The 17148-nt window shown below is 41.8% G+C and overlaps 1 protein-coding gene across 1 annotated transcript; it reads left to right on the forward strand.

The window, feature by feature from the left end:
• Positions 1 to 33: 33 nt before the first annotated feature.
• ERH (ERH mRNA splicing and mitosis factor) lies at positions 34 to 6762 on the forward strand. Its single transcript, XM_030274454.4, has 4 exons — positions 34 to 190; positions 3184 to 3271; positions 4345 to 4465; positions 6276 to 6762. The coding sequence occupies exons 1-4, from the start codon at positions 188 to 190 to the stop codon at positions 6376 to 6378; spliced, it is 315 nt and encodes a 104-aa protein (XP_030130314.1). The 5' UTR covers positions 34 to 187; the 3' UTR covers positions 6379 to 6762.
• Positions 6763 to 17148: the final 10386 nt, after the last annotated feature.

Consider the following 17148-nt stretch of genomic DNA (forward strand, 5'->3'; position numbering starts at 1 on the left):
GCGGCGACCGCGCCCCGCCCCCGCCAGCCTGGCCGCGGCCCCGCGGGCGCATGCGCGCGCGGCGCTCTGGCGCGAGCGGCTCTATGGTGGCGGCCGTTGGCGCGGCGGCGCTTCCGGCGGGCGCGAGGGCCTGTGGGGGATCGCCGCGCGCCACTTCTGCCGGCGGTGCTGAGGGAGCGGAGCCGCCATGGTGAGAGCGGGACGGGACCGCCGCGCTCCGTCAGCGCCGCGCCCGCCGGGGCAGCCTTCCCTTCCCTTCCCTCCTCTCCCTGTTCCCCGGGTCACTGCGGGCGGGAGGGCCGCGGCCGCCGGTGCGGGCCCGGGCGGGCGGGCGCACGTTTTGGCGGGGCAGGGCCGGACGGGGCGGGGGCACAAAGGCGGCAGCGGCGCTCGGGCAGCGGCGCGCTGGAGGCTCCTGCCCCTCTCCCCCAGAGCTTCGGCCCCTCTCGGGGCGCTGCTGGGAGCCCAGCGCTTTCCTGCGAGTGTCGCCCGTCGGATGAGCCGGCCTTAAATGGCTGATCTGCGCTTTCCATGCTGCTTTCCCTGCTCCTCCCCTCTGCTCGAAGGAGGGAAGGGCGGGAGCTGCATTTATGGGCACTGGGAATGGCACGCTGAAGCTCAAAGGCCTCCCTAATAACGTGGTTTGTTGCGTTCATCTCATAAATTAAGATGAGCTAAAGCAAGTGATTGCTGTGCAGTGGGAGGACAGCTGCTTGTCGGCTTGCAGCGAAGTTCCTTATCTGCCTGGTACTTGCTCCAATGCAGTTGACTTCGGCCATGATGTGCAGCTACAAGCCCTGTCCCTGTTGGCCAAAATGAATGGTGGGCCTTAGGCCACTTTTTCTGCTTGGCATTTAGGTGTGTGCAGTATGCTACTGGTTGGTATTTGCATTACTGCACATCTTACCCTTATAATATGTGTATATCTTCCCCTTTTATTGTTTCAGGGCTTTTTTTTTTTCCACTTTATTGTCAAATACACTACAGTTGGTGGAAACCTCTTTGGGCAGATGCTGTGTAGCCTTTAAGTCCTGCTGGTTTGGCTCTTGGCACTGCTTTAACCAGTTTTACAGTTTAACCGACCTGCTGTTGGTAGCAGGAGCAATTTCTAAAGCGCTCTCCAGAAGTTCAAAATTGGTATAATATAAACCATGTGGTGCCTCATTCCGTGTCCTGCTTAAAAGCAGCCAGTACAACTGTGCTTTTAAGGAAAATGCAAAGAAATTCAACATTATGTATCATCATAGTAATGGTCCATATTGGGCTTCTCCAGACAACCTGGTGCTAATGCAGAAAGGTTTGTGGATCTTCCCTTGTTTTGGTTCTGTCACCTAGGCTCACAGGGCAGGTAATGGAGACTTCCCTAAGGCTTCTGAGCTTGTCATTTATTTGTACCTACGTGGTAGGACAGGATCAGCAATTTTATCAAATCCAACAATTTTTTTTTCCTTTAAAGTAAAACAATGTCAAGTTCCCACAGAAATGTTTGAAAAGCATTAATTCTACAATACATGTGATCCAGTGGTATTAATTTACATATTTTTGCGAGCCAGTATCTGATAATGGATATTGTATAGTGTCTGAAGTGATAAATGGCTTAAAGTCAGAAGCCTGAATGATTTCTGCTGTGAAGTTCTGAAGGAACTGGCTTACATGTCTGGCTCACTGATGTTTCTGTAATCTGATTATCTGGGTAATTTCAGAATTTATACATTCATTTAGCACTCCTCAGTGACCATCTAATTAAAATGATAGTGCTGGAAAAATTATTTTATGGTAATCTTTGCCAGTCATTTGGACTCCCTGCTAAGACATGCCTGTTCCAAGTACGGTGCACTTAGGAACAGCCAGATACCAGCCCACCTTGGGGAATTCCCTTCAAGTCAATCATCCTCTGGCACATATGAAAGTGGATTTTGAATTATCTCCTCTCCTTTGTATGGTTTTTGTTGTTACAGTGTGCAGCTCAGAATTCCCCTTTTCTCCATTACTGATTAAATAAAGCCTCGCTCCTTTTTTTTCTCTGCGTAACATTTTCCTGAACTTCTCAGAATCTGCTACTGCTGTGTTGAGGCAAAGAACTGAAAACTGTATTCCAAGGATGGGAACACTGTCAGTTATGGGATAAGAATTTGTCCTGTTGTTTGGGTTTTGTCCTGTAAATCCTAACATTTGTCATTTCTCTTTTCTGTCACTGCTTTTCATGAGCACTGAATTGGTATCTTTACTGATTTCCAAAGTATGGGTCAGGATTTTTCTGTCAGCTGCTGATTAATCTAAGACAGATGATATCTGCAGATGCCTCTGTGTTGTGTGCTCACCTCATATATTAGCACTGAAAATGTTGGATCCAACTGGCAGCACTGGAAACGGCCATTTGCAGTATGCTTGCAAACTTTCTGTGGTATGCAACCTGTTAATGAGTTCACAGATTGTGTACACTTCAAAAATCTTGCTTTTTTTGCTCAAATTACTTGCTGTAGCCAAGTGAAAAATGTTATGGAAATAATGGAAGCCACAGAGTGTACAATCATCTAAGCCTTCCCTGCAGAAGAAAAAGCTTATGGACTCCAACATTTGGAACAGTTTTCTGTGCCATAATTACTGTTTAAGTAAACTCATTGAAGTGGGAAAAACCAGTACATCTGTTTTGCAAGAAATAATCTCGAGTGCTAAGTGCAGATTTATTGTATCACTTCCCTTGAAGTTAAATTGATAACTTAAAACAGCTAATTCTGTTAAAATCTTTCAAGTGAACATGACAATGTGGTTAAGTTGGGTCCCCTCTTTGCTCTTTGATTTGGGCATTGGAAATTTAACTAACAGCTTGCATTTGGAATTAAATAAGTAAATGCAGTAATACATTGACTTTATTGCGTTGCTTGTCTGTCTAAATAAAAACTGATCCTGTGGTATTTTTTTTCAACACAATAGCTCTTTACTGGTGATTTTACACATTTTAAAGTTCCATAAGGATTGATAGGACCAGTTGAAAACAAAACTTACTAACACAGCTTACATAAATAGTAAATGCTATGTGGAAAATGCCTGTGTCCTTGATTGCTAGTCTAGTGTTTCACTATTGAGCTTCTTTTTACTCCTTCTTTCATATAAATAAATTCAAACCAAAATCATTCAAAGTGTGCAAGTAACCTGTATTTTTGTGTTTGTTTTGTTTCCCAGTCTCACACAATTCTACTTGTCCAGCCTACCAAGAGGCCAGAAGGCAGAACATATGCTGATTATGAATCAGTGAATGAATGCATGGAAGGTAGGTGGATGCAGACATGGGAGTTAAAAAGTATTGTTAAAATCCTCTTTTTGACATACTCACAAACTTAATGAGAAAATAAGCTGTTTTTCATGATTTTCAAAGGTAATTCACAAAAACACTCATGGCTTTTAGCTTATTAATGTTCTAGCAAACTAAAAACTAGTTATTATTTGTTTCTTAAACTTCCTTTTTCTATTAAGTGTCTGGTTTTGATTTAACTAGAATGAAACCACATCCAGTTTGGGAGAGTAGACAATATTCTTTCTGGGCTCATGCAGCAGACTTGTTTCAATGCATTTCATTGCAGCATCAGCAGTTAATTCTCAGTATTCTTTTCTTAGCACTGTAAGGCAAAGATTGCTGCTGGAAATAATATATTAAATAAATTATTGTGTGCAATTGATGCATAACATGCAGTCTCATGGCACATGTGCCAGAGTAAAGATCCTGCAAAACTTTGATACGCATAATGAGCGTGGAAAGAAGATTGAAATATTAGAGCTGTTGTTCACTTAACATTAGTCTTGCAGGAGGTTTTGTGAGGCAAACAAAAGTATAACAAAGACCACGTAAAGTCTCTGTGCTCATTTTAGTATTACATTCTTCTCAAATGTATCTGAATTTAGTGGACTAGTTTAAATAAATAAAAGTGCTTCAAACGTATATACACATTTGTGCTGTCACTCTTACCTCAATACCTTGTTTGACTCTTGGATCAAGAAAGATCATTCTTAAGAGTTCGTCTGTTTCTGAGGTGTTTGTGTAGTAGGAATATTTGTTCTAATTGCTGTCTTAAAATTATTAGAAAGAGTTCCAGATGTCTGTTGGAGCTTACTGCATGAAAAGTTACATCTTTGACAGCACTAAAACTTTTCTTTCCATGCATCTTACCTGAATTTATAATACTATGTTTCAATGCAAATTGCTAGGAACAAAAGTATTTCAGCTCTAGAAAATGTGATTGTTTTTATGGTGGTAATCTCTAAACTTTTATTTGTGGATCAAGAGCTGAAACAGTTTCAGCTCATAGAGTCTTTTAATATTGCATGGTTAATCTTGTTTCTCTGTAGGAGTCTGTAAAATGTATGAAGAGCATCTGAAGAGAATGAATCCCAACAGTCCATCCATTACATATGATATCAGCCAATTGTTTGACTTCATTGATGACTTGGCAGACCTCAGCTGTCTTGTGTAAGTTCAGTTGTACAAATCCATTTCAGTGACTTAGGAAAGTCAGAAGTCTTCCCTCTAAACTCTTGTGTGTGTTTAACATAGTGCTGTTTTGTGTGGTTTTTAGCAGTAACTGTAGTGCAGCAGTATCGCAGCTAGCAAATTGCCCAGTCCAGTTAGAGTATAGATATAAGGTACCTCTAAAGAAGGCTTAGAAACTAATGGTTCCTCTTGGATTTTATTTACATTGAAACTGACTGAAATCCAACAGTTAAATACAGCTGACTATTTTATTACTACTAGAATCTGTTTAAATTTCCCTTTGTGCTGTTGGTCCTGTTCCTCAGGAAGCAGAATGGTTACAGGATTTTTTTCAGCTGAGGGCAGTACTTGTGGTAGGGTAAAAGGCTACAGAAGTGCATTGCAGCCAAAAGTTTGTTGTGATCAAGATGCAGCAAGATGAAAGTTTATCTAACAGACTGAAATTAGCCACTTGTTTTAGGAGGTAGTAACTGTTTTCTAGAATAGTCTTGTGCCTTTCTTAATTAGGCTTCTAAAATCAGTGTCATGCCAAATTCTACTTCAGCTTATAGCTTTCCACCAGATGGCACACACAGCACAAGGTGTTATAGACGTGTTTTGTGTTCTCGGAAATGTCCTGAAGTACTTGATGTCTGCTCTTGCTGTATAGCATTATGAAAGGATTTGGAGATGGAGGGTAAAAATCAGTAACTTTTCCTGAAACTAGCATTTCTTACATTGCACTAGAACCACTGCTGTATGAACATACACTGAAGCTCTTTTTTGGCCTTGATCCAATCATGCTGGGGTTTAAATAGTAAGACTTCCTTAGAAACAGCATGCTTAGGGTTTTTTCCTCAGGTAAGAATTATAAATTGTTCTGGAATTAGTTAAACTGTGATTTTTACTTACCTTCTTACCACTGTCCATCTCACCCTTCTTATCTATCAGAAATAAAAGTACAGCAAGATTTGAAGACTGACCAAGACTTTAGTAGTTCTTGAATCATTCACTGAAAGTAGCATCTTCATGAACAAAATATTCAGCTTTAATGACTGAGAGAGAAAGGAGGGCAGGAGCCTACACAGAACTTCTCTCAGATTGCTTTTGGTTTTCAGTCTCATTCTGTTTTAATTCAACATGCCCTGAGTAACTGAATTCTCCGGCCCTTGCAAGTGGACTGCTTTTATCAACTATCCTTGAGTAGCAAAGAAATGCATCTGTGGATTCTTGTTTTCAGTTTGCTATTTATGAAGTATCCTTGTTAGATGTAAGCTCATCCTCAGTACCAGCTGGCAAGAATTCTTTGTCATCCATCTGTGAATCCGCCTTTGCTTCTGGAAAAAATTTGATCTTAATAATTTTCAAAAAAATTCCACACAGAAGTTGAACACTTGAAAACTTAAATAAATCTTCGAAGTAATGTTGAAGAAGTGTTTGACTCCTTAAGACAAATTAGATTGTTTCCTGGTGGAACTATTCTTCTGCAGGCTGAGCTCTAGAATACCAAGATTCTCTACTTGCTGTTTCCCTTCAGTAATTAAATGCATGAATTAAAATGTGAACACAGTGGTCCAGTCCTCAGTAGTGCTTGGAGCATCCAGTTTTGTTTCAGGCTCAGTCTGATCTGCTTGACAACTGTTTTTTAGAGAACAGAATAAATCCATTTGATAAGTGGCAATTCCCATCTACTTCTGATATTACCTTCTGTATACCACTTGCTACCTCATACACTTGAGGACAATTAATTGTGAAGTTCTTCTGGTAGACGTACTACAGAGCAGACTGACATTTCTTGTTTCCTCTGCAGTTACCGTGCTGATACTCAGACATACCAGCCGTACAACAAAGACTGGATAAAGGAGAAGATCTACGTTCTGCTCCGCAGGCAGGCCCAGCAAGCAAGCAAATAATGGGGGCACCATTGCTACACGGGTTTGGGGAGGGTTTGGACAACAGGTGTGTACAGAGTGTAGTAGTGAACGTTTTGTATTATAGTCATCCTGTTGCCATCTTGATAAACTTGTTAGCCAGGACTGATTGTATTTTTAGAGATACAAGGATTTGTTGGATTTGAATTTTTTTCAGTGTAAATGGAGAAGAAAGTACAACATTTTCAGCAGAATTTTGGGTTTTTTTCCTCCAGTTTGCTAATGGTCCTACCTTATTTGAACCCCTGGGGCTGTTCACATTGTACTTCACCACATTTGCTGTATGTGCCCCTCCGTGGATTTTTTACATTCAGTTATGTCCTTGAGATGTCTTAATGGGAAATAAAAATCTACCCTTTAGTTAAACTTGAGTGCTCAGTTTTGGGGTTCCTGCCAAAAACCACAAATCACAAATCTTTTTTTCCCTGTTATCCAAGGGATATGGCTTGAAAGGTTGTGTGGACTGAACCAGCAGTTGTTTCCTGTATTATGGAACAGCTCAAATTCTGGCTTAGTCTTGGTACTGTTTTCCTTGGGCATCTTTGGGAAACACTGCAACCCTCTTGCACTGCGCAGCTGATCTCTCTACAAGACATTTGTATGTAGGTGTGTCTGCTCTGGAATTGGTGATGGATAAGAGCAGGCTTAATGTATCACATCACAGGCCCCTTGAATTAGTCTGCTTACAGTTTTCCCCCAAGAAAGGAATAGGCAAAGCAGATTGCTCCCATGAAAATCTGCCCCAAACTTAATTTTCTCTTTACAGAAGACTTAACTGTTTGCCCACACTGTAAGTTATATCTACCTCCATCTATCTTAAATGCTGATGTTTTTGTAATTTTGCTATACTGAAATGATTTGGACACATCAGACCGAAAAATAGAGCAGGTAGAAAAGAAAGGCTGGTTTGGTACTCTGTGCCTTTAGAGTTTGCCTGCTGTAGGAACAGACTGTTACAGATTACACTCAACCAAGAGTGGTTCTGGGATTGGCAGAGGAATGCAATTCTCTCCAATGCACTTAACTTCCTAATACACATCAATAGTCTCTGATGAATCTCACAGCAAATGCACTGGCTGAAAATAATCTGAGGCAAAGTGACTGTCTATAGTAAAGCTTTAATGAAAATAGCTTTACTTAAGTGATAAGTAATAGCTGCTGAAGACTGGAAATCAAATTACTGAAGGGCTATAAATTTTTAGAAAGAAACTGGGTGAGGGTGTTCAGCTCAGCACAAGTACAGGTTGGAGATTAGACCAAACTCTAGAATTTATTGTGACCTGGAATAAATTCAATATGCTGACATCAAAACATGCTTCCTTTATAATGAATAGTGATTTTCAAAACATTGTAGGTCAGAAATATATTAGTACACTTAAGATTATTAAGTATGAAAATACTTTGGTATGTAAGTTTTATATCCATGTTGAATACAGTAAGTAATACTTAGAAAATTCACTGTTGCCCATATAATAACATTCAGATTAAATACAAGCAATGTTATTTAAACAGCTTTTATAGTTTATCCTCCTGACTAGCACATACTAAAATAACATCGACTCTTCTTAACATGTTTGAGGTTAATTTCAAATCTTTTTTTTTTTTTGTAAAAATTCCAATATTCTCATGGATGCAATTTTGCAATATTTAAATGAAGCCAAGTAAGCATTTACTTCATTCTGTGGGCTTGCTTTCAATTTAAGGAAAACCAGCAATGTGGTCTCTTTCCTTACTGTGAAAAGCACAAAGGAGTGTGCTGAATCTCTAGTAATCAGGCGTTGAAACACAGCACAGCTCCTCCTTCAAAGATACCTTACACTTGGTCTGATTAAAAAAAAAAAAAAATCTTCCTCTTCCTTGATTTTGGCACTACTATGTTAACTGTGCAAACTCAGACCAGTAAACAAGTATAAGATATAAATTTCTTACATTCAGCACTTTGATAGCAAGATACTGACAATTACCCAAGTTCAGGTACTACAAAAGTGAGGTTCGGTAGCAACATTTTGCAGGTAAAGCTATAAAAACATTGGCATGATTACAGAAAGTGTGTCAGAAAGAATCTATCATCCCATGCATGCTTTGCCTGCAGCAAGTTATCTGGTACTTCTTAGGTACAAGTAGATAGCACTACTTATTGGTAGTTACAAGACAGATACAAGTAAGTGTGCTGGTCATACCTGCTATAGTGTGGGGGTAAATGACAAAGGAAATTATATTGGCTGCTTCTGCAGGAGAGTGGTACAGTAATTTAAAACAGGGATTTAGAATGGAATCCAGAGACCTAGTATTTCAAAGTGTGTAGAAATACTTAATTTTCTAAAAAGCAAGTCCATTAAGGAAGCCGAGCCTCAGACCAAGGAACTGTAGTGAGCTATTTGCCAGGACTGCAGAGGAATTGAGGTGCTTGCCTGACTTGTGCTTGCCTTGTGGAGCCATGAGCCATGCTGCTGCTTTGCTAATCATGGACTCGGGAAGTCCTGCCACAGCTTCTGGACTACCTGCCGCAGACTTCAGGTTAAGGCATGACCACACTGGCAAAACTCATTTCTTGGCGGGGTTATTCACTAAGCAAATAGTAGGGTGAAGTTATGTGAGGTGGCTGAGCTGAAGTAGCAGCAGTTCCCTGCTGTTGAAAAGCATCATGCTAATTCACACTATTGTACAAAAGCTGCTAATCAGCACCAACAAGCAGAGCTGCTGGTCACTTAAACCAAAACATGATATTTTGAGAAAAAGGACAAGCACGGTAGATAAATTGGTGCATATATAAAGCACCCATATATCTACCATTGCAAGCTTCTGCCAGTCACTAATGCATTGCATCAGGGAGTAATCCTACTAAGATTAGAATGTAAGTTGTGTTTGACACCACAATAATACCAGGATCATTCTTAGAAAAATCTCACTCTGCAGCCTCCTTCAGTATGCTGAAGGAGAATTGTGAAAAGCAGAATTGAGTTTGCTTTCCTGCTCTGAGGGTGAAAATAAGGTAGGTATTTAAAATACTTGTCTGCTATTGCTTCCATCATCATGTTCTTTTAAAATAGACTGAAATCCTGACATCCATCACAATGCATTATAAACACAGCAGGAAAGTAGCATCATTGCTAAATCAGTCTGTTCTTGTGCTTATCACCATTGTTAATGTACAGGAGGAAAAAAGTAGTAGTCAAGACCGCCTTGTTATCTTCTTTAATAACTAATAAACCTGTTTACAGCAAGAGGAGACTTGACTACTCACAATATTTTTAAGGTTGAAAGCACTACCAGGTTTTTTGACTTGCATTGGAAAAGGGTATGTTGTAAAGTTGCTGGTTGGGTTCTCATTACCATATGCCAAGCAATTGTGCTGGTTCATGATGCACTGAAAGCAAGGATGCTTCTTAGGATGACTTGCTCTCAGAGAGAAGAGGGGAAAGCTCCAGCTGCTTGACTGTGGCGTATACACAAACAGTTATGTACGTTTGCAATACCCAGTGAGTAAGGGTCTGATTGTAATGGAGCTCAGCTACACTGAAAGCACAATCCATCAAAACTTAAACAGAAAAATCAAGGGTACCTGGGTTACAAGTGCAAAATAATTAAAACCTCCTGTTTTTTCAATTGCTATGAAATTGTTGTTTTCTAGACCCTGCTGAGCATTGAAACCAATTGGTTTACCATTATCATAGGTTGAGGGGAGCAGGGAGTTTCAGTTAGCAATTGTCCAGCAGGAGATGGGCTGTGGGTGAGGCTAAAGATTCTCAGCCTCAGTGAGCATCTGAGCCACTCATGTTAGGTACTCACTGGCCTTTGAAGTCTAAAAGTGTTGACTTCAAGGTAAAATGAAAAATAATTTGTACTAGCTATAGATAATTAGCAAGAGTACATCTGTTAAAATAGAAAATTAATTTTGTACCTCTGTCGTACTGGTCAATTCCCTCAAGTTTTCTACATGAGTGTATTGTCTGTGCTGTAACATTAATCAGTGTTGCCCAAATACAAGGTACCATTCATGGAAGCAGCAGGGGAATGAATTTGCCACTGAAACTCACTGAATGGAGATGCTCAGCTTTGCATAGTACAAGGCTCTATTATCACCCACTAATATATGCTTCCTCCTCATTACATCTGAAAAGGATTAAGGTAAAACCTGTCTTGATTTGTCATAGGAAAACATTAGATTGTAGGAATTAGTTTTCTCGTTACTGTAATCTGAACTATGCCTGTAGGAATACTTTATCTAGATGAAGTTTGGGCATCGCTCCAATTAATAGGTTTTATTCAAACTCTTTGTGCTGAGTTTGCAGTGACACACAAGTAAAAGCATTGCATGCTGCATATGCCTGCTCAGCATCATTCCTGGTGAGCATTAGCAAGGGTTTTGTTACCAATTTTGTACACACTTGAGTCATCTGCTGCTGCATCCCCTGCAGTGTCTCCACAGTCCCCACCCAAGACTGTTACTGTGGGCTGTTGTGTGTATCAGTGACATACATACATCTTTTGGAACTCTGTAGCTGCTGCCTGCCTGTGTTTGCACCAGGTAAGTCAACAAGACCCGCAGAGGTGAAACATTTGTCTGTGTACTTGGAGGCTGCAGTGTCTGGGCTCTACCACTGCCTAGATCCAACACTTGTATTGCCCTGATCTCTAATGCACTGGTGCTTCCATCTAGTGCATTTCATTGCTGCTTCTGCATCACTTCATTAACTGTGCAGGAAGCATGGTCACATTTTTCAGCTCATTAGTATCCTTCTGAATTCCAGGCCAAGTGAGTTTAATTTCATTTTCTATTTAATTTATGTTTGTCTCCTAATGTTAGCAGTTTTCTCCAGGTTTTCCTGTCTTTGAACCTACTTTAATGAAATAACCATGGCACCAGCTGCACCTGCAGCTCTAAATGAAGATTACCAGTCTTTGATACTGTAGTAATGATATTGCTTTAGTCTTTACCAGGAATTAATAATTCAACGCCCCCTAAAACTGCATGATTTGGTTTTGTGTTTACAACACAATTGTTCAGTGCAATCTCTATTCCTTGCCTCTTATGATGTCCAAGTAAAAGCATTCATTATTCATGCAAAATTAAATAACTTCAACTAGAAAGCTTGAGAAAGAAACACATGAGAATAACCAAGTATTTGATCTTAATGAGGACACTCACCCCAGATATTCCAGGGAACTCAAAGCTTGTCTGAAATAAACAGAGTAGGAGCTACATTTAACTGTGTTGCTCTGTTTCTCGGCAGAAAGGCACCCAAATCAGGTCAGCTATAGCTCCAGGAGGTATTTCTGCTGAAAAGTCCAAGGTAAAACAGGCACCTCCCTCCATCTAACAATTAATGGACTGAACATTTTGATAGCATGTTGCATAACCTAGGTAGCTCTGCTCAGTGCGCTGGCTTCACTGTCTGTCTCATTCCTCAGACCCCCTTCTCTTTGGGTACAGGACACCTCAGCAGCTCACTTAGAGCCTCACATCCCTCTTAGGAGGGAACAGCAGCCAGCAGAGCTTTTATCAGCCTCCACCTGCCCCCAAGGACACTTCAAATAACACATCTTAAGCTCCATAAATCTGACTTCTCTGTTTAAACTATTTCTATAGAAAATTCATGACTACCTCCAGGCATGCTGTCTTTAGAAGTTAGACTTCACTCCAACCTACTTGCAGGGAAAATAGAGATCCAGCCTCAATGTATTTGACACATAATTACAATGGAAAAAATTACCTGTGTGTCTTGCCCAGATTCTCCTTTGGCTTCTGCAGGAATGTAAAATGCAGGCCTCAGCCCCATGCCAGCTGAGAAGTTTAATGGTGGGCACTTTGGTGCGCTTCCTCCTTTTTCCTCCTCACACATGCATCGACCTAACAATCTCCTGCTCTACCTTTGTTAAAAATCTGATACCGTAACTACCAATAAGTAGTGCTAATTAGTTAATGCAGAGGATCGTCAGAGAATGGAAACACACCCTCTTCCTATTTACTTAGATAAATCTATTTATAAAGAGAAATCCATTATGGCTGTTAAATGCACTGACACCTGGCTCAGGGTGTCAGTGCATCAGAAGTAACTGAGAGCCCTGAGAGAGTTTTGGGAGAGGGAATACCATGCAATTGTCCTGTTCTTAGGTTTTTCCCTAGACACCTGGTGTAGGTCATTGGCAGGAACAGGTTAATGGGCTCTGTGGCACTTGTATCTGATCAGATATACAGAGAAATTCTACTGTTGGGGGGTTTTGCTGGATTATTTTTGTTCACTTGGCAAACATCTCCCACAGATATTTTGCCGGGAAGGTGAAAGGGTTTATGCAGACCTAAGGTAGAAAGGTAGTGATTTTTCCCATGTATTTCCCACATATTTTCCTTGTTCTTTCCACAAGTTTGATTTTTTTGGGCATGATGTCCTGGGAATGAGAGAACTGGTAATGATGTAACTAGCTGATATAGTTACTGTTTAGGAGCTGTTTACTCGTGGGCTTCATGAAAACTCAGAAAATACTTGCCCCAGAATGCAAGTGGTACAATAAATTAGTTGAAATATGTACTTCATGGCACTGGGTATATTTTAAAGTGACCCTTAACATGGAAGATAACATTTTTTGTAAACTTAAATGTAATTAATAATACTGATCTAGCCACATCCGCATTTCTTCGAAGTCTAATGCTTCAGCACTCTTGCAATTACTTCTCCAGATGAGTTCTAGGGTCCTTGGCAATTGCTTGCTGCTGCTATTTTGATCCTATGCCTTAGGAGTTTAAACTCAGTTATAGAAACTCCATCTGAGTCCATTTAATGAACTACATGAATCAGAGACCTGCAATAAAGCCCTATTAGAAACGAGTACACAGGGAATATTGATCTCCTTAAAACCTTTTACAGCTTTCAGGATCTGCCTGGTCACTCGTCACTGGAGCACGCACTGGCCCTTTCCTGCTGGCTCCCATTCACTCACTTGCTAGGATTATGGTCAGATTAAGATGTGATTGAACAGATCAGCTAGTGGGAACTCTGAGGTATGAGGGAGAGCCCCCAGATAACCCTTCTCACACATGTTCACAGTCCTCTGGGTCAGATTTTACTGCAAATTCAGAGGGAATTTGTACAGCAGTGCCTGCTTATTCTCTGAGCAACACCAAAAAAGCCGTCTGAGATCTTTTTTACTAATGAACATCTGGAGGCTCTTGAGCTCACAGAGGTCACAGCTGACAGCATTACCATGCAAAGCACACCCATGAAAGGGTCTTCTGAACTCCCCTCATTCCACACCTTCAGCCTTGTTTGCAGTATATTACAGGTAAGAACCCCTGTGGTAATGAAGCACACATTATTCAAATAAGGTATTTGAATAAGATGTTTAAAAAGTGTGCATTAAAGTGGATTTGTGGCATCCTAGCCAAAACACCACTCAAAGTCAGATGATTTCAGACTCTTCCAAGCTGCACTTCAGATGATGTATGGTGTCCAGAAGCCCATATCCAAAGGGTGTAGGTGGGATTTGAATAATTTTGGATCATTAGATTTTTTGAATTATAAAAGTCTCTGTTCAGTTGTTGTCCAAAGCTGGATACACATCAGATATGTACATTTCAGTCTTCACAATGCAGGATCTGCTTCAACACCCACACAGAAGCACTCCAGCCTCAGCTGTGTTCAGACCACCTGTGTGAGTAAGTGCTAAGGGAAATCATAAACAAAGTGTTCCTGCATTTTGCTTGATTTGATAAGCCTCCTCCAAACACAGCCATAGCAAATAAATAGAAAGACAAGAGCCAAAGCTTTCTCTATTTCTCCAAGCTGTATAGGCTTGTCTGGGACTGGCAAGAGGGATTAGAGGACAAAATAGTGAATGTCTTATGATGAGGGTCTTTTGAAATCCATGGTATGGAAAATCTGAGGATGACCTGCACCAGAGGGAAAGTAATTATAGTTTTCTCGAAGCAGCTGGGATATTTACAGAAAGGTCTTTAGTTCCAGGCACTGTTCCAAAGGCTGTTTATGAGCTTGAAATTAAATAGTTGCTGAATAAAAATGCAAAGTAATTCCTGAAGTAATCTTGGACTCCAGGCCTCGCTCCAGAGACCGAAAGATCTTCAACCACTAGGTTAGAACCATACACCAAGCTTTATTATGAATTCCAAAGGAGAAGAGCTTTAGCAGGCAGAGCCAAGAGCAGCACCACCTTGAGAAACCCCAGTTTCCCAGAGTCTGTTTATACTGCATTGGTACAAGGGTGGGGGTGATTCCTGACAGCCATATGAGGTACAGTGAGCAGCCCCCTCCTATGGATATCCCCAGCAGGACTCTGCTCACGGTGGGAAAGCCACTGCACGAGCCCTGTGGCAGCCCTGGGGGATTTCAGCAGGTGCTACAGATGTCCCTGGACAAGGGGGCTCCAGCTGTGCTGGCAGCTGCTGGCCCTGCCAAGGGCTCTGGGATGCTGCAAGTACCCACCAGTGACCCAGCTGTATCCAGTTCTAACCTGGGAAAGAGAAGCTGCAAAGACAGAAGCCAAGTTTTCTACAATCCTGCTGCTCCGGGCTAAACTCATCTCTGATTTGGGTACCTGGCTTACCCTGCTGCCAGGCTGGTGTAGTTCACTGGCACTATTTATTTTTAACAAGATCAACATGAAAATGGGAGGGGAGAAATGGAAGAGTTCTGATGAAATACAGACCTTTTCCCTCTCAGGACAGAGAACTTGTGCTCTAGAGCTTTCTCAGATTTTTCAGCATAAGCTCAGTACTTGCAGATATCTGACAAACTCCTGCCATGAAAGTTCAGAGCAAACAGAGGTGATGTGTGACACGTTAAATGTTGCTAATGGGCATCAGGTGTTTGCAGGGAAAAATGGCTCCTCGTCTTAGATATGGTAATTATTTTAAAGATCTATTTAGCATTTAGATTGCTTGGGGGGAAAAGAGCTTGGAAAAGTTGATTGCCTTGAAAAACGCTCCGGTACCAAGTGGGTCTCTTTGAACGTTGCTTTCATCTCCTCAGAAAGAAAGCAGAGGACACACTTCATCTTGGGGTAATTAGAGGGACTTTGACATCATTGTCCTTGCAAACAGCGCAGTTATAACGCGCAGCTTGAAGTTAAAGAACCATTTAAGAGAGGTAAAATTGAGAGATTGAACAATCTGCACTGACGCTCTGAGGGGAGCTGTGAAAGTACCAGCGTGAACATTGCACTCCGGAATTCCACCGCCAGCAGAAGACCCTTGGGTACGCTTTTAAACTTCGCCACACCTGCTGCATTGTTAATTCCCCATTGTCATCAACAGGCTGCCACATCATCAGCTCTCACACGCCGAGTGATTCAGCCTAAACAAATCTCCTGGAGGTACAAGAGTTCACTCCATGAAAATTCCAGATCCGGCAGGAGGTGAACCCGATTCCCCTCAGGCAGCTGAATATCTCCACCCACAGTCAGGCTGCACCGTGCCCCTGTGCCTGGTCCAGGGCATGAATTAAAGCGACTCAGGCCGAAAGGACAAAGCAGCCTGCAAGCCCAACACACCAGGCTGAGCAAACATGGAAACTCGGAAATAGCTTTGCTACAATTTGTCACTTTTCTTCAAAAATCTGAGAAATGGCCTGAAGAAAATGACTTCTGCCACAAATAGATCCCTCCACACCTGAGCCGCTGAAACACCACTGGCATGGCCCCTGCCCTGCAGCACGTTGAACAGCAAAGACAGTCCAGGTGATAAGCCAACATAGTCAAGCCTTCATCTACAGCTGTACTAAGATGCTCTTAATGGGCAGAAGTATCAGTGTATTAAGCAGTATTGCAGAGTAACAACTTGATATAGGTGGGGTATTTCAGGAGGGAACTGATGCTGGACACTGAGGGGGGGGATCTGTACAGAGCATCCCCTGAACACTGCTGGTACAGAATGCAGACCCTATTCAGGCATTAGCTGTATTTCTCTCCTTCCTAGCAGCTCCCTCAACATTTGTATTACCAGTTTCCCTGTCTCTGTTGCTGAAGAAATACCAAGCAGGATAAGAACCAAGCTGCCCTCTAGCCCTCAGTCTCACACCTGCCTTTGTCCAGCTCTTTATTGCTGCTTCTGCCACAAAGCTGGTGACTGCCAAACAGCATTCTCCCAGCCACTCACGTTTCTCAAAGCCAACAATGTCAAAATTCACAAACAGAAATTTAGACCAAGCAGGAGCAATTCAGACCGAGTCTGTTTCCCAAATCTGACCAGTGTATGCACTAATGGGTAACAGCCACACAACCCTGCAAAAAGAGAAAGAAAAATGCAGCAGTGAGGAGAAAGTCCAATGTCAATTTCTGCTACAAAGAATGTTTCTCTGTCTCCTCACCCCTAAAATATATTTCAAGGCCAGAAAGGAGAAATGCAGATGTAGGTAAAGGTGATAGCAGAACACACAAGGACTAAATAGAGCAGAATTTCATCCTTGGGCAGGCAAGGCCATAGGTGTAGGTGTGCACACCAGCTGCAGGGTGGACACTGCTGTAGTTAGCACAGCAAGGGGATCAAGGCAGGCGAAGTGCTGCAGCAGCAGCAGGGTGGCCCCAGCAGCTTGCACTGCCCAGCTGGGGTCCAGGCAGTGCCAGCTGTGGTGCAGTAAGTACTGAGCCCGGTGCCTAAGGGAGGGCTTCCCTTTTTCATGCTGCACCATGAGCACAGGCAACTCAGACACCAATCAAGCAAGGAAAAAAGTCAACAAAGAACTAAATGACTCACAGGTTATTTATTAGGAAACACCACCAACAAAAATGGCTCCTATTTGC

The sequence above is a fragment of the Taeniopygia guttata genome, chromosome 5, assembly GCF_048771995.1.
Source record: "Taeniopygia guttata chromosome 5, bTaeGut7.mat, whole genome shotgun sequence".
In the NCBI taxonomy this organism is placed as follows: domain Eukaryota; kingdom Metazoa; phylum Chordata; class Aves; order Passeriformes; family Estrildidae; genus Taeniopygia; species Taeniopygia guttata.

Coding starts and splice junctions, on each gene's coding strand:
- ERH (XM_030274454.4), top strand. Junction 3,272..4,344: donor AGTGAATGAATGCATGGAAG/GTAGGTGGATGC, acceptor GTTTCTCTGTAG/GAGTCTGTAAAATGTATGAA. Junction 4,466..6,275: donor GCAGACCTCAGCTGTCTTGT/GTAAGTTCAGTT, acceptor TTTCCTCTGCAG/TTACCGTGCTGATACTCAGA.